We start from the raw sequence: 25,169 nt of genomic DNA, 5'->3' as shown, positions 1-25,169 counted from the left end.
ATTAATAAATTGTGCTAGTCTGCTGCAGGTGTTCTGTTTCTTCAGGATTTTATCCTTTGGTAGTCAGGGCTATGCAAAGAGCAGTGGTTATGAGCAACTGTCTGGAGTTGAGTTATTAATTTACACCCATTTTCTGCAACAAAACGGCTGACTTGGGCTGACTCTCATGACACAGCTCACTGCCCGCTACCAACAGGCTATCCACTTCCGTCATCATTCCGCCTGCCCTGCCTGGGCAGTCTTATTTATTATTTCCATTTCAACTACTAACCACTGCTATTTCCATGATTGAAAATGCACCATTAATTTAATAACACCTGGGGGTGGAGAGGGGAGGGGAGGGGAGAAGAATCCCTATCATGTTAAATATACAACATCTATTATAAGCACATCCCTACACCTCACAGCTAAAGACCTCCCAATCATTCGAAACTCATTTCACAGACACACTCTCTGATCAGCTTTCTTTGACAACTTTTCCTGGGACCGACCACTCCCTGTGTCACACCTGCACCTCGCCTACACTGTCACACCTTCCAAGTCATGATGCGTGGACACTAAGCACCTCAAGGGCAGGAAATGCCTTGTCCATCTCTGTATTCCCAGGGTCTAGCCCTGTGCCTGGCATTAATTCGCTGTATAAATATTTGCTGAAGACCTATCATGTGTCCAGACTTGTACTTATTTGTTGAACAAAAGAGTTTTTAGCACCGACTCTTTGCTTTATTACACAAAAATACGAATAGTATGCATGTTGTACCATTTTAGTCGGCTCAAGCTGCTACGGCAAATGCCATAGACTAGGTAGCTTAAACAAAAAAAACATTTATTTATCATAGTTCTGGAGGCTTTAAGTCCAAGATCAAGCTGCTAGATAGTTTAATTCCTGGTGAGGGCCTTCTTCCTGGTTTGCAGACAGATATCATCTTGCTGTCTCTTTACATGGTGCAGAGATCTTATAAGGACACTGATTCCATTCATGAGGGCCCCATCCCATCCTCAGGACCTAATTACCCCCTAAAAGCCCCACCTCCAAATACCTTTTGGGATTAGGGCTTTAATGCATGAATTTGTGGCGGGTGGGGGCGGGGTGTAGGTACAACCATTCAGTCCATAGCGCCAAGACGTGTGGTCCAGACATTAAGTGCTGTGGTGGGGTTAAGAAAGGAAAAGATCCCAGCTTCTGGAGGGGCCCAGCCTTCCTCTTCTCTGTGGTTCCAGCATCTCCCAAGGCCTAACATCAGGCTTGCATTTAAGGTGGATTGAATTAAATTCAAAAACTTCCCAGAGAAATTCTAGAGGGTTCCATGGGATGGCAAGTGGAAAGGGATTTCAGGGTGGGTGAACAGAACGAAGAGCACCTCGGTGGCAAAAATGAAATAAAAATGTTTTCTTTATTGTGTTAAACTAGGATTTACCATTTTAACCGTGTTTAAGTATACAGTTCGGTGGCATTAAGACATTCATATTGTTGTGCCACCTGGGATGAATTTTTTTTAATGTTGATTTATATATTTTGAGAGAGAGAGAGCATGCATGCACATGCATGCAGGAATGGGGGGGGGGGTGCAGAAGGAGGGAGGGAGACAGAATCCCAAGCAAGCTCTGTCCGCCCTGTCAGCCCCAAAAGGCTGGATCCGAAATCAAGACTGGGACGCTTAACCCACTGAGCCACCCAGGCGCTCCTTTAAGAGTCCCTTTTGGGAAGGTCCATACCTGGCTAACCACACACCTGTTAATGGAAATGATGCATCAGAGTAAAAACAGGGTTCCCCTCCCCAACCCAGGCAGTTTGTCCATTAACATCTGTGATCTGTTTTGCGTGTATTAATGAAAGGCCTTGGTGTTGGGGGGGCATGGCGCGCCACGATGGTCCCTTATAGGAGCACTCTTGTGAATCACCCTTGTGAAGTTTTAAACGATGAACGCTAACAATTTTTTTTTCAATACTGTGCCTTTTGTATTCAAATCGGAAGCTCAGAACCCTATTCTAGGGAAAAAAAGAGTATTGGTAACCAGTTGTGTCCGCTTAAAGCAACACCCGTTTAGTCTTAAGAGTACATTCCATACCAAGAACTGTAGCTATTCATACATGGATTTTTGGTCTTGTTTTTTTGTCTTTTCCCCATGGGTGTATTTGTGGGAAGTGTTCTAATCAATGCCATAGGCACCCGGGAGAGGGAAGAGGCCCACCCGGCCACAGGGCGGTGAGCAGAGCCTGTGAGATCGAGGCTCTGGTCTTGCCACTAGGCCGTGAGTCCTTGGGCAGGTCACCTGAACACCAGGTCTCGGTACCACGAAGAGGTTGGAATCGGTGACCTTTAAAGTCCTCTCACCTCTGGGGAAGTCCTACCTGAACAATGTTTGGCAAGAGCACGGCGGCTTGTCGGTGGGGTGCTGGGCTGGAGACGAGCGGTGGTGGGGGTGGGGGTGGGTGGGAGGCAGCTGAGGGAACAGCAGACACGCGTGGGTGCGTCCAGAGTGGCGGGACGCGGGCTGTCGGGGAAGAGAGCTGCAACGATGGAGCTTCCAGCGGAGTCCTTCCGAGGCCAACTTTTAAAGGTCGGAGGAAAGTTGGTCGTGGGGCGGGGGCCCGAGGGGAGAGTGGGGTGGGCTCCGCCGCCTCCTCCCCTTTAAGCGGGTGGCCGGGCGCTGCCTCCGTTACCTGGAGCGGGGAGGGGCTTGGGAAAGTTTGTGTTTGTTGCTGGCAGAGCGCCGGATGGGAGGCGCGGGCGGGCGGGCGCTGCGGCTCTTCCCTTTTGCTTTCGGGAAGCGGTCGGGGCTGCGCGCTCGGCTCGGCGGGGCGGCTCCGGCGCCCGGCTCCCGGTGCCCGGCCGGCGGGAGGCGCGAGGCCGGAGGCGGGCGGGGGCAGGCGGGCGGGCGGCGCGGAGCGAGGGGCTCACGTACGGCCCAGCGCTGGGATTTCTCGGCTCGCGAGGAGAGCGGAGCAGGCGCGCGGCCCGGGCGGGGGAGCGCGGACTCTGGAGCAGCCGGAGCTGGAGGAGGAGGAGGAGGAGAGGCGGCGGGGACGCAGGAGGCGGGGGAGAGCCGCTCCCGCCCGGCGAGCATGGGGCGCCTGGCGCCGAGGCCGCTGCTGCTGGCGCTCCTGGGGCTGGGTGAGTGCACGCTCGGGGCTCGGCGGGGCGCCGGGGGCCCGGGGGAGGCTCGGCGGGGCGCAGCTGCGGCGCGCGGCCTGGGGCGCCGAGGTGCCGGGCGGCTCCCGGGAGAGGCGGCGGGGTACGCGGGCGGCGCGGGCCGGCGGGGAACGGCGCCGAGCCGCCGCCCGGAGCGGGGCGCGAATCCGGCGGGGCTGCCCGGCCAGGCCGCGCGCCTCGCCCCACCTGTGCGGGGAGGGCGGGGGAGTGGCCCGTGGCCGGCTTCCCCCCGCCGCCCCGCAGCCCTCCCTACCTGTTGGCCGCCGGGAGCCGGCTCACCTTGAACTCCGGGCCTCGGAAGGTGCCCGCGGTCCCCAGCCGCGTCCCCAGGAGGGGGGCGGAAATATGCGCCTTTGATGTGCCCCGCCGTAGCCGAGACGGGCCGAATCGCCCCTGGCACATGCCAGCCCACGCTGAGTTGCCTTTCCAGGGATGGCAGGGAATCCGCCAACTTCCTTCTACGAAGGTCACGGGGTGGCCCAGAGCGCTACAGGAAAAATCTGTGTGCGCGTCCTTCGTCATGTTGGCGGTGGCTCGATATTCTGCCTCAGCCTTTTCCTTCAGCTCTTCTTCAAGCTGCCTAGCTGCACATTTGCACACAAAGACCTGGGAGCCGTGGCTTCTCCAACTTTTCCTACCTGTTACTTTTCTTCCCTTTCCTGTCCCCTGTCTTCCACCCTCCCCAAATCTGGGTGCCTCTGGATAATTTGGCCCAGAGCCTTCCCCCAACCCAAGGAATCTTTGGGGTATGTGTGTGTGTTTTCTCTCCATTTTCCTTTTACCCCATACACACAGACACCATCTTCGTGTAAATCGACGTGATTATCATAGTAGGGTTATTTAACATAACCGTGCAGTTAGCAACAGTAGAAATGCATATGTTTGTTAAGTGACCACCAAGGTACCTGAGGTTCTGACCCCAGTGCTTTGATGTTCTTTAATATTCTTGGATCCCTTTGGTCTGTGTCAACCAGAACAGTAGGAGGCCTACGACCTGACCCGGGGTTCCCTTCCAAACCCCGAGAGAAGGCAGATCTGAATCATTTGCAGAATGCATGGTGTATGGTGTTTGTCCCAGCCAGGCCCCAGCTGCACACAGGGCAGATGACTACTCTGCACTTACAGGCAGAGGTCCCAGTGGAAGCCTTCCACAGCCACTCCTTTTCTGCTGACACCAGGGCCCACACTGTCCCAACCCCCACGACTCCTGCTGCTGGTGGGCCAGCCTTTCTAGCTGCTACTGGGTTTTCTTTCTTCACCTTTGAAGGCTTTTTCTATAATCCACTCCCTAAGAGACCTCGTCCAGCCATATTGCTTTAGCTGCAACCATGTGCAGAAAGCTTCCAGATCTTTCACTTAGTTTTGTAGCATGCCTTGTACGGTCTCGGATCCTAAGGCTTTCCCCTTCACGCCAGGACCCTTGAAGTTCTTTGCTGTGATAGTCCATACCCGTTAATGGACTGATGTATCAGGATCAAACCAAGCCATGGCCCATGGTTGGTTGCACACATTGTGCACTGCACAACTCTAGGCCACGTTATTCACATTGTAGCCAATGTGAGTGACTCCCCCTAGAGTTGTGCAGTTTACAACCTGTGCACCAGCTCAGATGGTGGGCTCAGGTGGAAGTTTGAAAAGAGTGCCCTTGGGTGTAACTACATCGAGGGAAAGGCAAAGGGAGAAAAGAGATTGGCAAGAGCAAAAATAGAAACGGGGAAAGCACAGCTTGTAGAAGTCTTGGTTATATGTGTCCCAGTGTATCCTGTGCTGATTGGGCATTTCGTGTTAACTATACATGAACGTCTATGGTGTTACCAGCTAGTGCCTTTTCCTCTAACAGCTCCTGAGCTTGGTATTCCAGATGATAGCTCTGCCCTACAGCATCACACTCGCTGTGGCTTCGTTGTGACCTCTGGGAAGCCCTCCGTGCTGTACTGGCTCCAGAAACTTAATATGTTGATGAACAAGCTCATCTTTCCTCTTGTGTTGCATCCTGGTGTAATCTTGCTGTCACTGCTCTTTTTTGACCTCTGTGTTCACACAGTCCCTCGATTTTGTGGCTTTTTTCCCCTAGCACATACTCCAGCTTCTTCCCATTCTTCTTGTTTCTGCAGCTACTATCCTACTAGCCCAGGTTCTGATAGTTCCCCCCACAGATAACTTCTGACATCTTCCTGGTTGACCTTTTCCTCCAACCTCCCTTCTCAGTTCATCATTGTCCAGAAGGTTCGTTTTTGGGGGTCCCACCTGTGCTCATTGGTTCTTTATGATTTTTTCCTCCAAGGCTGCTATGCCCCTTGTGGTCTCTTCTCTCTGATTTTCTCTCTGAATCAAATACTTCATTCTAGGTAATGTTTGCTGTCCTTTGCATAGAATGTATGTGAACCTTCTGGACTTTCTATTTCCCATGGCCTAGGAATGTTTTTCCTGCTTCTCCCCTCTCACCTGTGTATTCCCTTTCCCCCTAAAACTCGCTTCCTCCATGAAATTTTCCTACGTCTGCCTCTCCGTGATCACATCAGAATCCACTCAGCTTCGCAGAGAAGGCTTTCACTTCTGTTGCCTGCGTCTGACCCGTCTTGTCCATCCATTCAAATACAGCATTTCTCGAATACCCATTAGAGCCCACAGAACGTCCCAGATGGATGCCTCATGGAGTGGTCGGTGCGGGTGGATGGACAAATAATGAAACAGCTAACTATAAGACAGAATGAAATACCTGACAGAGGAACCATGTGCTGGTAGGAAGCAAGGAAGAGGATGATTAATTTTGACTTGGGGTTGGGGTTGATTTTGCTGAAGAGGTGACATTTGAGCTGAGCCTTGAGGATAATTAGAATTTTGAAAGAAGGGGTGGGAGAGCATTCCAGGAAATGCACACTTGTGGGAAGGCATCAAGTTCAGATGAGTGAGAGTGTGTGGCTGCTTCAGGAAGGGCAGGGAAGCTCCTTGGAGCTGGAGGGAGGAGGAACAGGTGGGAGGGGAAAGGTGGGTGTGGGGTAGGTCCTGAAGGCTTTCTGTGCTGTGCTGAGAAGTCTGGGCTTCGAGGGATGGGTTTGTTGGCCTCATGGGTGTATTCTCCAGTCGTGTCACTTATTTATCTCACTGTATATAATTGTCTGTTTCTGGGCTAAATCCCCACCCTGATTATAACCCTAGAGCCAGGGACCATGGTCATCTTGTTCACTGTAGTATCCTTACTACTAATAGGGCACCTGGCCCATAGTAGGTATTTGGTAAGTGTTGGCTGACTGAATGAATACACGTATATATCCCTCAATCTGTGGGTAATGGGTAGCCATTAAAAGCTTTCAGGGTAAGGGGCGCCTGGGTGGCTCAGTCGGTTAAGTGCTGACTTCAGCTTAGGTCATGATCTTGTGGTTTGTGAGTTCGAGCCCCGCGTCGGGCTCTGTGCTGACAGCTTGGAGCCTGGAGCCTGCTTTGGACTCTGTCTCCCTCTCTCTCTCGAAAACAAAATAAACATTAAAAAAAAAAAAAACAAAGATCTCAGGGTGAGAGGAACACAACATGGGGATGTATTCGAGGAGGTATGTCTTGCTAACACACAGCATGGATTAGAGAGTGAAAGGTACAAAGATCTGGGGAGGGATTCAGATATTCTCCATGTGTGTCTTTAAAGAAAGGAATAACTTGCAAATCCATCAAAATCGTTTTTAAATGACAAAAGCATTACATCTATATTTTAAAATTCAAATAGGATAGAAGAATTTTGTACTAATTAGGCCAGACTGCTTTAAGAAAGATTCTCGAAGCATAGTGGTTCAAACGATATAGAAGTGTCTTTCCAAACAGTCCCAAGGGGATGTTAAAGGTATCCCTGCCCCTCGCAGCCCTTCTGGCACCCTGGCTGATGGCAGTCCCCTGTCTTCAGCCCACCTAATGTCAGCTTGGTTGTCACCATCACTGTGCCAGCCCCATATTGAGGAAAGATCATAGAGGAGAACACCTGGGGGTTTCATAGGCCAGGCTTGGAAGGGGCGCTCATCATTTCTGTACACATTCCATTCAAGAGAACTTGGTCTGGTCACCCTAGCTACAAGGGAAGCTGAGAAAAAGTGGCCTGGCAGCAATGGAGTGCCAGCTTCTGTGGAAGAGAAGAGTGGATTTGGCTGGGGGGGGGGGGGAATGGGGGGGGGGGACCAGCAGTCTCTGTCAGTTACAAAGGATGTAAGGTAAAAAGCAAATATGCCCACCCTTGCACGGCCCAGGCTCAGCCACTCGCATGATGTGCGTGTGTCCATATACTGAATGTTTCATTGGTTCTTGTTGTTTCTTTTTAAAAAAAATTTTTTTAACGTTTGTTTATTTTTGAGACAGAGAGAGACAGTGTGAGTGAGGGGAGGGGCAGAGAGAGAGGGAGACACGGAATCCGAAGCAGGCTCCCGGCTCTGAGCTGTCATCACAGAGCCCGACGCGGGGCTCAGACCCATCGACTGCGAGGTCATGACCTGAGCCAAGGTCGGACACTCAACCGACCGAGCCACCCAGGCGCCCCGGTTCTTTTCGTTTCTGTAGAGGGCTCTGCACGTGACAGTAACGATATTTGCTGTTTCTAGAGCGCATATCAAGCATCAGGTTTTATTGTGCATTCTCTTACTGAATCCTCACAATACGTTGAGAAAGGTGCTGTTCTTTTCCCCATGTTGCACACGAGGAAACTGACTTCCCGTGTCCCGAGTCATTCAGCTGTTCCATGGTGGAGCCAGGATTTGATCACTGGAGTCCACTGTGCCTGTTACCATGGAAAAGTTGACCGATGTTCGCCATCACCTTATGCTGTTTGTTGCTTGAGATTAGTTTCGCCAGAAAAGGGCGGCAGCATTTGGACACTCGGAGCGCAGTCAAACAGAGGAGGGTCTGGGACAAGTGCAGTCCAAGTGCAATTCCTGAAGGGGCCGTCGCAGGAGCCACCTCCCAAATGTGGCAACTCTGCAACCCTTAGCAGGTCACCAGGGACCCAAGGGCAACTTCCTCCAGAAAGCATGGGAGGAGGGGAAGGCTGGCAGGAGGAACCTAGTGAATGCATCCAGCTTAACGGTCTTTGAAGTGCCGTGGCCTTCAGAGATTCCTTGGCACTCATTTTAGCCTTGTTAACAGAATTCCTGTATCTGCCAAGCTGATTAATGCCTGCCCTGGCTATAATTATTCTTATTAGCCTGCTGAATAGGAAGCCTAGTTGTCAGTGATGGCTCCTTACAAGGCGGTCCGGCCGGTCGGCATTCGTATGACTATTTTGTTTTAGCGTTTTTTTTCCCCCCCCCGTAGATTGAACATACATTTTCATATCGGCACGGTGTGTGGAAGTCCCAGAAGCTGTGTGCTTGTCCGGCAGTGTGTCTGCATCTCACTTTATATCAAATGCAGCTGGGGGGAACCTGTCAGGGCACTTCGTAGCCGGTCAGTTTAATTGCCTTGCTTCCTTAAAGGCAGGGGAGCAAGGCCATATGACTCTGTGCCTTGGGAAAATAACTTGAACTGGCAAAGACGCTTCATAATTTATCTTCTGGAAAAGGCGAAGTGCTGCAGTTGGCACAGTCAGTGGTTTTTAGGTCTTGGAATAATCACTCCCCCCTCCCCCCCCCCCCCCCCCCCCAACTGTAGAGTCTTTGCAAAGCACCAGAATGAGACCCGGTCGTTAACGCAGTTGCGGACCGGCAATGTGATTTCCCAGAGACTAGAGATAATGGCACCGTGTACACGTTTGTGTTCTTCGAATGCTGATTTCTCCACAATGCTCCCTAAGTGTTTGTGTGAGATTATGGAGTCGCTCAGCAGCATGATTCAAGTTTAAGTATGATGTTTCTGGGACCTTAATTGCATCCTGCTTTGCACCTTTATAAGCAGCTGGAACGTGAGCATTTGCATCATTCGGGATATTTCAGGGGAGTCGAGAAACACTGGCTAGGGTTGCTGTGTCTCAGATGAATTTTTCTCGGCACTGCGAAGGACAGGATTACGTTGAAGGGTTCAGGACGCATTTCAGAATGGGTGCTCCCTTTGAATCCTAATGAAATAGAAGCAGTGTGCAGATGGTTGGGTTACTTCTCAGACCTTCAAAGTGGCACCAAGGGGCGCCTGGGTGGCTCAGTCGGTTAAGCGTCCGACATCGGCTCAGGTCATGATCTCGCGGTCTGTGGGTTCGAGCCCCGCGTCGGGCTCTGTGCCGACAGCTCAGAGCCTGGAGCCTGCTTCAGATTCTATGCCCCTCTCTCTGCCCCTCCCCCACTCGTGCTCTGTCTCTCTCTGTCTCTCAATAATAAAGAAAACATTTAAAAAAATTTTTAAAATAGAAGTGACACCAAGCCAAGAATGTCCTGGTAACGATTCTTCTCCATCCTTATGTAGAGCGGGACTGGGCCAGAACTTCGCAGCCTGTCGGCCATGGTAAGAGGAGCCAGTGTCATGATGCAGATGCTCTCAGCCCCCGGAGCCCACAGGTCGGAGCTGCCTCTAAACCAGACGCCCTGTTTACTGAAGAAGGCCCTGCAGATATTATCACTTCCCGTGTGCGCTCTGGTTTGACCGCGATTGCTAGTTGTCTCTTACCGGTGAACCACAACCCTTTCGCCCCGTTCTGGCCTTGGGAGGTGCTGTTTGAAGGTGGAAATTGAGCAGTCCAGTGACCTGGTGAGAGGTCACTTATCCATTCAGTGACTACTGAGAGCGTGCACACTCCTCGGCCCAGGCATTGTTTTGACTGCCGATTGCACAGTGAACCGAGCTGACTCAGGTCTGCCATCCCTCGGGTGGGACGGGATGCATGGGTGTGTGGTGGGTGGTGTCCCCACAGGGTGCAGCACCTCCTGGATGATGGAGGTGAGGGTCAAGGGCATGCAGCCGGGGATGGCAGCAGCTAGGGAGCAGGACCAGGAAAGGAGAGTTCTAGAAGGAATAGTCAGGGCTGGAGGAAGATCCAGGAGAGCCCCCTGCCAGAAGCAAGCAGAGAGGGTTTGAGGAGACCCGCTATGGGGGTTGGTCAAATGCTGCTGAAAATGCAGGAAGATCAAGGCGAAGAGAAGCCTTGGATTGCGAGATTGTGATTCTGACCCAACAGTGAAGGACGAGGCGGAATCACCGACGTCGAGGAGCGAGTGAAGTGGGACCGCCATAGCAGGTGCCACAGCCCACCTTTTCAGGGTGTTGCCTGCTGGGAGGCCAGGCTGAGCGGGGCGGAGGGCTGCTACAGGATGATTGCTGGGGCTGCACTCCAGGGACGGGAGGCAGCAGGGTGGGAGGCTTCCAGAGCGCCCTGGCCTTGGAGGTCGGAGTGCCAGGCAGTCTCCCCGAGAGGAGGGAAGGGCGAGGTGGAGGGGGGATGTGCAGGGAGCATTGTGGCACGGGAACCATGGGCTCGGCCACGCTTGCAGCCTTTTTAGCCTGAAGAGTGGTCACAGAGTCCCCAGACATGCCCGATAGAGGTTGTCCGTGTGTTCCCTTTCTCTGCACAAACTGAAAGTGTTTCCCGTGTTCCTCTGGACGTCTTCTTCCATGTTGATTGGTGGAATTAGCCTCCTTTCTGATGGCTGCTTTTAGACCTTCAGCTGCTAGGTGGGACTTCCAGCACAGGGACTTTGTGGCCATTTTTATAACCCATCTTTATCTCATGCTCACCGGCTAAGAAGATTTCAGCAGTTTGTATTCCATGTGCTTTTTCTAAACTCTTTCTGCTCTCGGAAATCACTTCATGGAGGCCAAGTAGGGATCAGGCTTTGGAATGTGCCCTTTAGCAGCCCTCCAACATCGGACGGGTTTCTTCACCTCTCTGACCTTGGCTTCTACATCTGTCAAGTGGGACTAATATCTCGCTCGCAGGTTTGTCACGAAGATAAAAATCTAGAAAAATGCAAACACTACACTTTCTGTGCTCCTTAGACCTTTGCTACTCAAAGTGGGGTTCAGGGACCGGCTGCGTTGGTGGCATCAGGGAGAATCTCAGGGCCTGCACTCCAGTCTGTGGAGTCAGAGTCTGTGTTTTAACCGGATCCCCAGGGGATTCAAATGCCTGCTAAAGTTTGAGAAGCACTGGCCTGGAAGAGAGCTTGGCATGTATCTGGTGGCCTTGGCTTCCCTTGGTGAGCTCCGTCTGAGGCAAAGGCTGTGGTCAGGGTTAGAGCTAGAAGTGAGCTGGGGTGGGCTCTATGGGAATGTGACAGGCGCTCAGTTGGCCACGAAGGATGCGGTTCACGTAGGTCTGTTGTGGTGGCAATTATATCGCGTCCAGGTGTTGTAGGGAAAAGGCAGGATCCTGTGACTAGCAGGAGTTGGGGGCTGGAGAGCAGGTATGCCAGGGAGAAGCCAATATGGGGATTATTCCTCCCTAAGAAATTCCTCCCTACCTCTTACATAGCACTTAGTTTGTGCCCGGCACTGCACTTACCGTATATGAAGTCCTTTAGCAAGCTTCAGAACCCATGAGGCAGGTGCTGTTACCACCCCCATTTGAGAGATGATAACACTGAGTCACAGAGACATGGAGCAAACTGCTCCAGGTTACGGGCAGTGGCGGAGCTGCTGGGATTCAAGCCCACACCGCCTGGCTCCAGAGTCTGGGCGTGTTACCACAGTAGGCTGTTCTGCTTCTCTGTGTCAGTACAGATATGCAGAGTCTGACCTGGGTTGGAAAACAGACAGAGGAATTGATACAATTAGCCAAAATGTGATAACATGTGTTTCCTTGTCTTTTAAAACAGCAGGTGCAGATTCTGGCCCTGATCTTCCACTCACTAGTTTTGTGACCTTGGACAAGTTGCTGACTAGCTCTTAGCCTCAGTCCAGTAAGGCCTGGGCTAGCTGATCCCAAAGGCCCCCTTCCATCTCCAGAACTGCTGGAATCCGCGCTGACCCCTGCTGGCGGCCATATGGGCTGCTTGGTCCAGCCCTGGGGTCCCTGGCTCCTGGCCTATCTTCCCCAGCTCTCCTCCTGTCTATAGCCTGCGCCTCTCACCTCTCACCTGCCTGGCACCTTTCCACAGAGGGACGGCTGGGGACCCAGAGGGCTCTGGGAATTGTTTGTTGTTCTGTGTCCGTGTTGGTAACTGCTTCCTCCTTCCAGACCACTTCCCGTGCTGGGAAACAGGGTATCTTTCCCTGTGGTTCTTGAGGTCACGGAGGTATCCCAACCACCAGGCCAACTGCGCCTTCAGACGGACTTTCTGGGAGAAGTTGCAGAAACAGTAAAACCAATTAGGCATTTCTAGATGGCGGGCATTTTCTTATTACTGATTCGGTTGTTTGCAAGTGTTGTTGAGGAAATCAGCCATTAGTGAGTGAGTCGGGGTGGAGATAATCAAGTCTCAGCCCTCAGAAATGTGACTTGTGTTTTCTTCCACATTTAGCCTTCCAATCTAGGAGAGAGCCTGGGAGACGGTTACTTTGCATAGACTCTGTTTTTCCTAACAGTCTCCACCCCATAGTGAGAAGAGACAAAGACATCTTTAAATGTGTCCACATATCGACACTAGTTTGGATTTTCCACTTGCCTAAAGGATAAGAGGGTCGAAATTCCGACATTTCCAATCAAGAGCCTTAACTGGCTCAGAAATGTGTTTCTCGTGTGTGGGGACTTTCTTCCTTTTCATTCTGTTAGTCTGAAGGAGGAAGGTAAAAACGACGTTGAATGTGATACCAACGAAAAGGGTGTACCCGGAGGACCTCCGTGTTGTTGCTGTGGCCTTGGTCTTTGCTGCGTCCTGGCTGCCTTGAGATGTAATGTGTGCTGCTGACCTAACAGTGCTCCTCACTCATCTTGGATGTGGAGATTTTCCCAGGCTTACCAGGAGCCTTCCAGGAGTGAGTTCTTGCATGTGTTTGAAGGTGAAGGGCTGGCTCGTGCGGTATGAATGCACCGTCCCCCAGGATGTCCTAAGAGCGGACTGCCAGCCGATTTGGTGTCTGTCCAGTGCGCTGCCGCTCTGCTTCTGTTGCGGCGAGGACTTCAGAAAGTGAAGCCAAGCCACTTTGGGCATGGCGATTCATTTTTCCATTTTCCGAAGGCTGGCACATCCAAATGTTTTCTTATTTATTACAGGGCACCGTAGTCCGTCATCTTCGACTGAGGAATCCGTGCAGTAAGCCTGAAGCTCAGGCCACGGTGCCTAGCCCAGAGCCTGGCATGTGGCGGGCCCCTGGATTGCGCAAAGTGGTGGCGGTTGTGGATAAATGATTTGTGCCCAGTTGCTACCCTACTCTGCCGTATGAGACGTTCCTGCTTTTCCTCGGGAGCTTACCTTTTAGTGCTTCAGCAGCACTTAGGGACTATTTACTGTGTTTCTGACACTGGGAAATTACAAAGGAACTAGGAAAGGGGGGGCCAACGTGGAGACGGAACCCGTTATAACAGAGTGGATCGCCGGTGCTTTTGAAACGTCGAAGTGGCTGAATCATTAGATAGCTGTGCATATGGGGCTGTCAGGATCCCAGGGACAAAAGCGAGGCCAGGAGCTGTTATTATGGAAAGGCTCCACGGAGCAGGTGGGACTAGAAAGCACTTTGAGCCAGGAGCAGGCAGAGCATTTCAAGTTAGGAAAATGACCCGCACAGTGTCTCAGAGGTGGGAGTAGATCGGTGTCGTGCCGGTTGGCATTCCGTCCGGGAATTAGCTGACTTAAACTGGAACGGTACGAGAGACCTCAGGGGATGTGGATATTAAGCTCTGAGGAGGGGAGGTTGGCGGAGAGGACGAATGTGAGCAAAGTCACCCTGAGAGGTGTTGTCAGTGCCCACATAGCAGCTCAGAGCCCAAGTGCATAAGGCTGGTGAGGTCTGCTGGGGCTTGCAGGAAGCTCGCCTGCTAAATTAAGGTGGTAAGTCAGGCCCTAATCCTATTCTGGGTTGTTTCCTACAAGGAAAATGGCTCACAAAACAATTACTGATGTTCCCCATAGGTGGTCGATCAGAACATTTCTTCAAAGGACTAACACCTGATAAGAGACACAGATACCTTGTAGAGGAGAGAAGGGGGATTTTAGATGCTTTTCTCTGGAAACCCAGTTTATGCAACCGCGTGGTCCATTCATCAGAGCCCCTGCTTTAATAACAATTTATCCCGCAAATAAGTGTGCAGTCGAAACACCAGGATGAGTCTCAGCTCAAGGGTTGTACCTCGTGCAATCGAAACACCAGGATGAGTCTCAGCTCAAGTGTTGTACCTGGCTCGTAAGTGGCAGAGGAGGGAGCTCTGTGGGCGCATCTCCGGAATATCACAGCGGTGTAGCAAGGTGGGGGTATACTGCCCAGTTATAGCCTCAGGATCCACGAGCCTTACGGCAGTTAACCCCAAGACCGGGTGTGAGTTTGGTCCTAAGGAAATAGCAGTGCTCACACAAGCTCTGTGTCCCGTCCAGCACGTTCATCGAAGGCATCCGGGCCTCAGAACAGACAAGTGTGAAAACGGAACCCGTGATCGTTTTCCCCAGTCACCCTCACTCCATGCCCTTAGGAACCGACTCTACAGCCTATGTATGCAGTGCCCCTCTTCTGTTCATATGTCATCTTGGAATTAATTCCATTTGTTTGAGTCTCTGGGGCTCAGGTCAAGCCTTGCTGCCCTGAGAGAGGATGACACGTTCTGATCCAGGATGAGGCTGCCTGTAGGACATTCCTTTGTCATTGGCTCTTGTTGAGCCACGTTCCTTCACAGCACAGCCATCAATTGATGGTCTGTTTATTAGGAAGGGTTTTATCTCACCCCAGCTGGAAGGCCCGTGAAAGCGGGACGGTGTCCGTTTTTGTTTACCCCGGCGTGTAGGCATGCAAGCCTGCGGACGATTAGATTAGTGTGTGTGCTTAGAAAACGTCTGTAGATATCTTGCATATATACGTGTGCAAATAGCGTGTGTACTGTAGAGGGCATGTACCACACCTCTGTGAGATGCACATGTAAAATCTGTGTTGTGGAACCTTAATCACAGGATTCAGAGGTGACCTGTGTGTCCTCTCTTTTGCACGCGTGCTTGCGGTCTCTTTTTGTGACTACCACAGTATTTCTGTGGACTTGCCTGTGACTCCATTTCTAGGACAGAGGGCTGTGGAGTGGGCTAGGAGAAAATGGAGTCCACACGTGAAAAAGAAGGGACGGGAAAGCCTCCAGTCTTGCTTAGGAGGTTTTCCTCAGTTTTTTTCCTTGGCAGCTGGTGTGGAGGACCGACGACTCGTGGGCTCTGGCTATTGTCTTTCCGCCACCTCCACCCCTTCCTCCCTTTGTGGGGTTGACACAACCTCTCCCATCCCCAACTGGCATCTCCTCCCTTCCTGGGCTTCCTCGTGCTCACAGCGTGGAGAAGCAGGCTTCTCTACTCCCAGTGCGAGCCTCAGGGGCCCCGTGGCGGGGTCAGTCCAGACCACAGCCCGCGGGCCTGTCACCCCTGCTCCGGCCAGCAGCCAGCTCTGGCCACGTCTGAGGGAAGGGGCAGTGTGCTGCTGCCTGCAGCCCGTGGCTCGCCCCTCCGTTTGCCTCCTTCGTAGCTACTACTTCCTCTCCACCCTGTGCCAGGCGTTACTCTAGAGCTCTGGGCACATAGGGATGTAGACACAGTCCCTTGACCCCTGTAGCTGCCAGTCTAGATGTGGAGGCGTGACCCACACACGGGAAGCGAGGTGACGTTGAAGAGGTGTCCGAGATCATTCAAGACGAAAACATGTGGAGAGAAGGGAGAGTATTGGGGGCTGGTTTAGACGGAGGCGCTCTTGCAGGAGAGGTAAGGTGACGGACATAATGCTCCATACCTGTGTGTGTTACTACCTGTGTCTCCTCTGTACCTGTCTGTGCGTTTTTTAGGCTTTGGTGCCGTGTCTGGAACGAGAACCTTTTATAAGGATCCAAAGCACCCAGCTGTGTTGGCTCCTCTAGCCCCACGGCTGAGTGATAATAACCCTGAGGTGTCAAAATGTGGGCTTTGGAATATTGGGATTGCATCGCCTCCCGAGGTGCCGAGGTCCCCACCCCACGGTGTTCTTGACCGATGCTGTGTGTGACAGGTGCCCTAGCCCTGTGCTCTTTGCTTTCTGCGCTGAGCTTAGCAAAGAGCTCTTCTGGAAGTTACTGATCAGGGGTCATTTCTGATATCAGTGAGATGAAGTAACTCCTGTTCACCCCCCTAGACGATGATCCAAAGATCAGTTTGGGTTCTGACATTCCAGTTTGCCAAAGCCCACTGAGGCAGAAGTGATCAGTCATTTTGTCACCAGGCACGTTGCTGGGCTGGGAATGTGGCGATGAGGAGGCAACGATCTGCCCCTTCAAGGGGCTCACAGTCCTATGAGGGCAGCACACGAGCTTCCTACGAGCGGTGGCTGAGCCGAGTTGCCCCTCAGAGGCACATTCACAACTCTGGCTGGGGACTGAGGCGGGGGGAAGGGGGAGGTTGGGGATCAGGAACGGCTTCCGTCAGGTGAACTTCTATGAGCTTACTGAATCTTGTCGATCATCGGGGTTTTGTCTGACAGAGAAGGGGTGGGGTATTTGTTTCAGGCAGAGGGGAGAGCAAGGGTAGGGAAATTGACCCATTTGTAAGGGCATTTTTGCGGCTAGAGCTGAGGGCCTCTCCAGAGGGAAAGGGTTGGGACGGGAGAGAAAATCGTAAGATTGGGAAGCGCTTTGAATGCCACCTGGAGGAGTTTAAGTCTGATGTTGTAGGTGAGTGTCTGTTTTGTTTTGTTTTTTCAGGTGCTGTGTTCCCTAGAATGCTTTAAGCCCCTCCTGTCCTTTATTTACTTATATCTTAGGATTCCCATTGTTGGAGAACTCCTCTCCTCCTGGCCTTTCTGCAAAGCTGCCACACTGTTTCCGCCTCCTCAGCTCTGGCACTTGGCTAGGTGTTGGCTCAGTCACCTTACCTGGTGATGTGGTTCAGCACACGGTAGGTGTGTGAAATATCAGACTGATAGAGCTAAAGTCTTCTCCTTAAAGGGCGTGTGAACCCAGAGTCTTCTGTTGAAGACCACCACAGTGTATTGCTTACTGAGCCTCAGTGGGGAAGATGGGCAGGGACGTCCACACCACCCATGGCAACTGGCAGTGTGCCTAGAGGTGTCAAGGGTGGGCTTGAGTGAGGCCTCGCTAGGGAAGAAGGGTGGACAAGGCTAAGAAAGAGCAGGGAAAGGGTACCGGAGACAGTAAAATAGAGAGAGAGGACAAAGCTGGCTACGGTAGGAGTAGGGGAGTATTTCACCGACGACTGTCTCAGGTGCCTTCCACGCACAAATGCGAGTTTAAACCCAATGTGAATCCCCCATTCTCTTGAAACTAGAGGCTGAAAGGAGGGCCAGGTGTTCGCCCAGAACTTGGCAGACCACGCTGGCCAGTTCGAACATGGGGAGAATTGAAAATGGCTGAGTAGTGAGGGATGCTGCTCAGTGCTTGGGCCGCTAGCAGCTGTTAATTTTACAGAACGCTCCAAACTAATCCTTCTGGATAAATCTTGCCGCAGCCTTTTCTGTCTCTGGTCCTTGGGCAGAGAATTGTTTAAATCATTCTACACGTAGAGAGTTATTTTGGTTACTCATTAGCGCAGGTTGCCTCAAAGTGGTCTCTGCGCGTGTCATTTGGCCACCTAACTTCTCGGAACCTCAGTTTCCTTATTTAATCCTCTCAAGGTTGAGTATTAAATCATGTGAGCAGGCTTTGCAAACTGTAAAGCAGGGCTATAAATGTAAGGTGGTTTCTGTCCATTACTGAGTCTTTGAGGGCAAAGCTGTCTGCTCAATACTTGGCCTACTGTGTCCGTTAGGGTTCCATCAGGGAAGCAGAGCCACTGTAAATATGGTGGAACAAGGCCTGTGTCAGAGGAATTAATCTTTACACAATTATGGGAGATGCTGAGGAAGTGAAGGCTTGAAAGGGGGAGCCAGAGGAGCCGAGGAAAACCACCGGTCAGGCCTCCTGAAGCACCGGTGGCCAGGTTGGGGCTTACAGAGGACCTGGGAGCCATGCAGAGTGGGACAGTGAAGCGGGGGGGGGGGGGGGGGGGGGTGGCAAAGGGTCTGGGAAAAGCCTGTTTAGAGCTACCGCCTCTGACTTTGCAGCCGAGCCGGTGGTGGTCTTGGGGTCATGCTGGTCGCTAGGGATAGTGCTTGGGAAGAAACCTGGAGCAGAAAGAAAAACCGGGACAAAACTAGTGCCCGCGAGTGCCCGCGCATCTGTCTCTCGCCATCTTTAGCCATGGCGACCACCAGAGCGTAATGGCTGCAGCTTCCCTTCCCTCTGCCTCCCAAGTCTCACAGGTGCTTCTGAAAAATTCTGGGTTCCTCTCAACCTGGAGCTGCACAGGGAGGAGGATGCTGGGAGATGTAGTGCCAGCTTAGCCGAGCTGACACAGTAGAGAACCCCCACGATTTCATAACTTAGAATTAAAGATTTCGCAAGGCTCTGCCCCCACCCCGGGGTCTCTCAGAGGCCCCGGAACTGGAAGCGATGTCATGCTTATAGGATACAGCATTTTACTAGGAAGAAGTTCAGTCAGTTCGTGATCCAGTCTTTTTTTTTTTTTTAATATGAAATTTATTGTCAAACTGGTTTCCATACAACGCCCAGTGCTCATCCCAACAGGGGCCCTCATGAACCAGTCTTTTAAGAAGTGGCTTGCAGTTGCGTTTTTCAGCCGCTGGGGGCCCTGCATCTCTCCTGTTGTTCTCGCGCTCCTGTCTGTCGTGCCGGAGGTAATGGTTATCTCAGCACCAGAAGCTAAGTGAAGGCGGGTTGTTCCTGAAGAGCCTGTCAGTTCCGGTGGAGTCAGTGTTGTTCGTGTCACCGGGTTCTTGTTTGACCCACTGCATATGGATACTAGCTCCGCCTTGCCCTGGATGAAGGCTACCCCATGCCCATGAGCAGGTATGAGCAACTACAGACCGGAGCCAGATATCACCTGAGATAGATGTTAGGTGAGAACAAGGCTTGCATGACTGGACCGCCCTTCCCCGCCCCGTGGTCTGTTCGCCACCCTGCCCCTCCCTCATGTTGCGGCAGCCAGCCTGGGCCAGCAAAGACTCAGGGAGGGCCTTCTACGGTAAGCTCAGCCCCTAGGAAAATCCCACTGTGTGAGATTTAATGGCCATACCTGGACCTTGTTGTCACTCAGAATTCTTCTACCGTTTTTTTTTTCTTTTAACATTTATTTATTTGTGGGGGAGAGCACAAGCAGGGGAGGGGCAGAGAAGGGACAGAGGATCCGAAGAGGGCTCTGCGCTGACAGGCTGACACTCATGAGCCCGACGTGGGGCTCGAACTCACGAACTGCAAGATCACACCTGAGCCCAAGTCAGACACTCAACTGACTGAGCCACCCGTGTGCCCCTCTTTTCCCTTTTTGATTGTCCACTCTGATTTTCCTCATGACCACAGCTTCTTCCTTCTTGCCCCTTTTAAGTTCCCTTGTGTCTCTTGAACCTAATCTTCATCCTCACTGTGATCCCTTGATCTTGAATGTTCCTGTTGTCCAGTCCACCAGGCCACGCTCACTGTCCTGGGCTCTACTCCTAGTGTGGCGTGCATTTCAACGGTGGGCTTGTCAATATCCCATAACCCACTCCCATAATCCTTTGCCAGTTCTTGCACGTGGTTGAGTTATCCACACCGACCATTGTCTCTGATCCTGAGCTGTATCGTGCTGCTGGGGAGAATCTCGAAACCTGCCCACCTGAGTTTCCCCCAAATCAGGGGGTCATTACTGCATTTCAGCCCTCCCTTGTGTTCATTCTATAATGGTTTCCTATTACAATCCTTTTTTTTAATGCTTTTATTTAAAAATTTTTAACGTTTATTAATTTTTGAGAGAGAAAGAGAGAGAGAGAGACAGAACATGACCAGGGGAGGGGCAGAGAGAGGGAGACACAGAATCCAAAACAGCTCCAGGCTCTGAGCTGTCAGCACAGAGCCCGATGCGGAGCTCGACCTCACAAACTATGAGTGAAATCATGACTTGAACTAAAGTCGGGTGCTTAACCGACTGAGCCACCCAGGCGCCCCTCTATTATATTCCTTCTAATGGCTTATTCTAAACGTTTTCCATGATAAGATCTAAACCCCTCTCTGCTACTTTACTGAGACATTGGAGATGAACTTAATGTTTCCTCAAGCTTTTGCCTCAAAACTTTATTATAATTTGGGCATCTGGGTGGCTCAGTTGGTTAAGCATCCAATTTTGGTGAGCTCCGGTCATGATCTCACTGCTTGTGAGTTTGAGCCCCGCGTCGGGCTCTGCTGACAGCTTGGAGCCTGGAGCCTGCTTTAGATTCTGTCTCTATCTCTCTATCCCTCCCCTGCTCGCTCTCTCTCTCTCTCTCTCTCTCTCTCTCTCAAATATAAAATAAAACATAAGAAAAAGGGGGGGGGGCTTTAATTTTACCCATACTTTTCTCCTAAATTCTAACAAAAGTAAGGGCCCTGTCTTTGGCTCCTTTTGTCTCTATAATTATGTATACATTCTGTCTCCCTGTATGACCCCAGGCAACCTGTGGCTTTAAATATCATCTATGTGCTGGTGACTCTTCAATGAAGCTCTTTGCTTGTGCCTCCCCCCAGCTCCAGATATACATAGCTGACTCTTGGTCAACGTGGGTTTGAACTATATATGCAGATTCGCTTACGTGCGGACTTTTTACAGTACCGTACGATAAATATATTTTCTTTCTTCTGATTTTCATAATATTTTCCTTTTCTCTAGCTTACTGTATTTTAAGAATATAATATACACTCCGTAGGACATACAAAATGTTGTGTTCATCAACTATGTTATTAGGAAGGCTTTCGGTCAACAACAGTAGGCTATTCGTAGCTAAGCTTTTGGAGAGTCAAAACTTACATGTGTATTTTTGGCTGCCTGAGGTGTTGGCACCCCTAACCCCCATGTGGTTTAAGGATCGACTAACTATGCAAGGTGTATCCTGAGTCTGACCACTCTGAGAATGACTGCCATTACAGCCTGAGGACAGGTGCCCATCATCGTGTACTTGATCTACTGTACCTTGTCCTCGCTTCCCAGTTGGGCCCAACATAATCCGTCTTTCACACAGCAGCCGGGGGGAGCTTTCTAAAAAGCAGGGTCTGTCTGTCATTCCCTAGCTGATGTGCTTCCCATTCCAACCAGAGTCAAGGCCTCTGCCCCCTCCTTCATTACAGTCCAGTCACACTGACATTTTTTCTATTCCGTGAACACCCCAAGCTTGCTCTGTCTTGGTGCCTTTATACTAGCTGTTCTCTCTGCCCGGAGCAGTCTTGCCCCAGCGTTCAGCCCCTGCCTCCTCCTCATTCTGGTCTGAACTCAAGGTCAAGGTGACCTTGTGAGAGGATCACCTTTCCTGACCTTGTTGGCAAAAGCAGCCTGCTACCCCTCCCCCACCCATCCCTGTCACTATCCTATCAGGTTATTTATCAGCACTCTGGGTTTGTTCCTTGCCCCCTTCCTTACTAGAACACCAGCTTCTTACGAGCAGGGACACTGAGCTGCGTGTCCCCAGTGCCTAGAAGGTGCTTGGAGAACCGACTGGTTGACTTTGCAGGATCAACTTCCCACTTGTGCCCTTTGTCTTGCTGGCTTTGGATCTTTTTCATGGTTGTGCCCTCTCTGGATTGCATCCTTGACCGTTCCCTTTCCCCTGGCTCTGTCTCTGGAAATCCCACGCCGCATCACTGAGAATGCATTTCCGTGGTTACCAGTGACCAGTAGTTATCAATTCAGTAGTCGTTTCTCAGCAGCGCTCTGCCTTGACTTTTCTGCAGGTTTGACATTGCTATTCGTTTTTTGTTTGTTTTTTTCCAAACCGAAACCTATCGCAGGAGTCTGCTCTCGATACTGTGCAGGATGCAGGGTAGGGAGCAGGTCCCGCCTGACCAGCTTGCAGGCTGCCAGGAGCAAGGAGATGGGTGTGTGCATAAGGGAATGGCACGTTACTCTCAGCCTTTTAATCTTGAAAGCCTTGCATCCCACGGCTGCCAGGATAGAAGCCTTTCCTGTTTTTTCCCTAACTCTGTGTCTGTGATTTTTTGTTTTCTTTGCTTTTGCTAAGTCTTTTTCGGCTGCTTGTGTCTTAAATGCAAGAGATCACGGTGGTTTGTCCCTCCTGCTCTTGTCTGCACTCTGTTTTGTGGTGACCTCAGTGATCCCACGTCTTTACCTTTACACAGATGCTCTCTTCACCCACCTCCCTCCATGCGTGCGACTCCACATTCATTTTGGGCTCAGATACCTTTTGGGGGTTTTCCATCCCCACTGCCTGGCGGACCTTTCAACCTGCCTACATGTCACTGGCTCTTTTTCTCCACTGTTTGCTTAGGCAGCTGTTAGCCCTTCCTTGCTGTCTCTAATGCCACAGGTCTATCAATTGAGGCTGCTTCTTAGCGTGGCCCTCAGAGCTGCTGCCTTTCCATTGCCTGCATTGCCCTAGTTTTGGTTCTCCTCTGTCCCGCCTGTCCCCGTGCAGAGGGCTCCCGACAGACCTCCCATGTGTCCACTCCTGTCTGCCCTTGGTCACTGCTCCAACCCCCCTGCTCCCCGTGGGTCCCTCCCCCCACCCCAGGCTCTTTCCTTATGCTCCTCCCTTCTGCAAAGGATTTTTTTTTTTTGCGAAAAAAAGCACTTTGATCCTCAGTGTCCCCAGTCCAGCGCCATTCTCAAAAGGCCTAATTCAGCTGTTGACACCCATGAAGCTTTCCACTAAACCCTTTGGGTGGATATGCCCTCACTTTCGAACCCCATGGCACTCGTTAGTACCTCTCTTTGGTCTCTCATATTCTTCCTTATATTACAGTTTTCGTGTGCACCTAATGGCTCTTAACACACTCTAAATCTCCCAGGAGAAGTTCCAGAGGCTGGTTAGCCCTTCTCTCTCCTGTCGTCTCGCACAGGGGCTTCCTGCTCGGTAGCTGTTTGTCGAGTGAGTAATGCTGTCTTATATTTGTCTAGTGCATCCTGGGGAGGTCTGAGCCGAACCTTGCTTTTTTTCTTTTTTTTTTAAATGATTATACGACCTGCTCTTGTAGAACCTGATTTGCGTTCAGATGGGATTTTGAAGTACCACCATATGTGACTCCATTACACGTTCTCTGCTGGCTCTGACTTGTTTCGTGTGTACATGGCTGCGTTTTTGTCACTTAGGGAGAGCTGCCACCGTCTCTTCCTGCCAGACCTCACAATGGCAGACGTGAAGAGACAAAGGTTTTTCATTTGGTGAGTCCGACATGCCAGGAAAGGCTCTACTAGAGTTTGCAAGTTTGACCTTCTCTGTGTTCATCTCTAGCTCACATGTGGACTGGGGATTCCGTGTGGAAATCCGTACCCCGTGTGCCCCCCCCCCCCCCGCCCCCGGTCTCTTTTAGTGGCCTTGTAAGGACTCAGAAAAGAGGGATTTAGATGTCCTTTGACAAGGCAGACTGCAATACCATAAGCTCTTTGTTGCAGTATTTCAGCTCTCCCTGTACCAATGGATTCAGTAACTGCCAATATTCATCTTACAAATGGCTCAGGTTGGAAAGTCAGATTATTTGCTTCCGGGCAGCTCAGTGAGATGATAAAGTTTGTGCAATAATGGAAACAATCGCAAAAAAAAAAAAAAAAAAAAAAAAATCCTTTACAGATACACTGTACTCTGTGGGTCTTGATTTAGAATAATGTTGATGATAACCCAAGAAATAAAATCTGCATATTTCCCATGGATATCATGAAGGGGTGGAAGAGGGTAGATAAATACGGTTTAGTCTTCATTAGCTTGTCTCTCTTAATGATTCCTCACGGTTGCCAGTAAGCACTTATTGAAATAAGTGTTGCAGGAATAGCTTACCTTGAAAAACTTGCCTGACTTTTCTTTCCCATCCCCATCCATTCGGCACGCTACAAGAAAGTTGAAGGCCTTTACTAATTTTCTTGAATACTTCAAAGGTAGGGAAATGGTAATCTGGAAGCGATTACCTCTTGCTTCTTAGTTATCCCTACTGCTGAAAAGTCACAGCAGTAGGGATTGCAGAAGTCCTTCCTGTATGGGAAGGGATAAAGTTCTTTTCCCTTTTTTGAATATGATTGTGTGAAATGTTCAGGTTAGTATCGCTTAAAATAATGAAGGAACAGGTCCGAGAAGGTTTTGAAGAAACTGGAAATGGTTTATGACAATTCTCTTTCTCTCTATCTACATCATACTGAGAACGTGTAATATTTCCTCTCTTAGTGACTCGTTGTTACGTTGCTGCCTAGCCGGTCCACACTGCCCTTGGAGAATTTGAAATATTTCATATGGAATTTCGAGCGGTTTCTTCTTCGTACTAGGAGCAAGGACAAAACCAACTGAAGGTGGTGATATCAACAATGCAGTCGAAAGCAAACCATTCCGGCCCATCTTTGGACAGGGCAGCACATAGGCCAGATGAATCTGGGTGGGAGTCCCTCCTTTAATAGCTGTGATGGCCTTCTGCAAGTTGTTTAACTTCTTTGCATCTGTTGTCTCAGCTTCGGTCCTCAGTTTCATCAGTTCTCTGATAGGGGAGGTAGTGTCTACCTTCTGGTTCTGTTCTGTGGATTCATTAAGGGAAGTTTTGAATAGCACCCAGCTCGGTGCATGGTATAAGAGACACACAGCGGATTATACCCAACTTATTGTTGGCAGCTATTTGCTGATGAATCGAAGTGAATAGATTACAGAATAAATGAGAAGTGCTTCTATGAAGTTAGCTGAAATGATGGCTTCTTTGATTAATCAGATATTTTTTTATTACTCCCCTCCCTCCATTAGTTTGTTTGTTATTCATTCTGCCATTTTGGTGGTTATTTTAGAGGTTGGAACATACATCGTTGACTTATTAGTGTCTACCGGTGGTCCTTTTTATCACTTCCAGGATCATGCAAGACCTTAGAACATCGAAGCTCCGCCTCGCTTTTGTGCTGTTGATGTCATATATTTTGATTATGCATATATGTTAAATTCTAGAAGACATTACTAATATTGGACTGTATAGTCAGCATCCAGTAGATTTGCCACAGAGTTATCCTTTCTGTTGCTCTTTATGCCTTCTTA

The 25,169-nt window shown here is 50.7% G+C and overlaps 1 protein-coding gene across 1 annotated transcript in view; it reads left to right on the top strand.

The window, feature by feature from the left end:
* Positions 1-2,704: 2,704 nt before the first annotated feature.
* Positions 2,705-25,169, top strand: part of PTGFRN (prostaglandin F2 receptor inhibitor) — an 83,759-nt gene continuing 61,294 nt past the window's right edge. Inside the window, exon 1 of the mRNA XM_078451528.2 lies at positions 2,705-3,116. Within this exon, the coding sequence (XP_078307654.2) occupies positions 2,720-3,116 (397 nt within the window). The 5' untranslated portion in view covers positions 2,705-2,719. The remainder of the gene's footprint in view (positions 3,117-25,169) is intronic.

Source organism: Panthera onca, chromosome C1 (assembly GCF_046562875.1).
Source record: "Panthera onca isolate mPanOnc1 chromosome C1, mPanOnc1 haplotype 2, whole genome shotgun sequence".
In the NCBI taxonomy this organism is placed as follows: domain Eukaryota; kingdom Metazoa; phylum Chordata; class Mammalia; order Carnivora; family Felidae; genus Panthera; species Panthera onca.
This window is presented reverse-complemented; position numbering and strand designations above follow the sequence as displayed.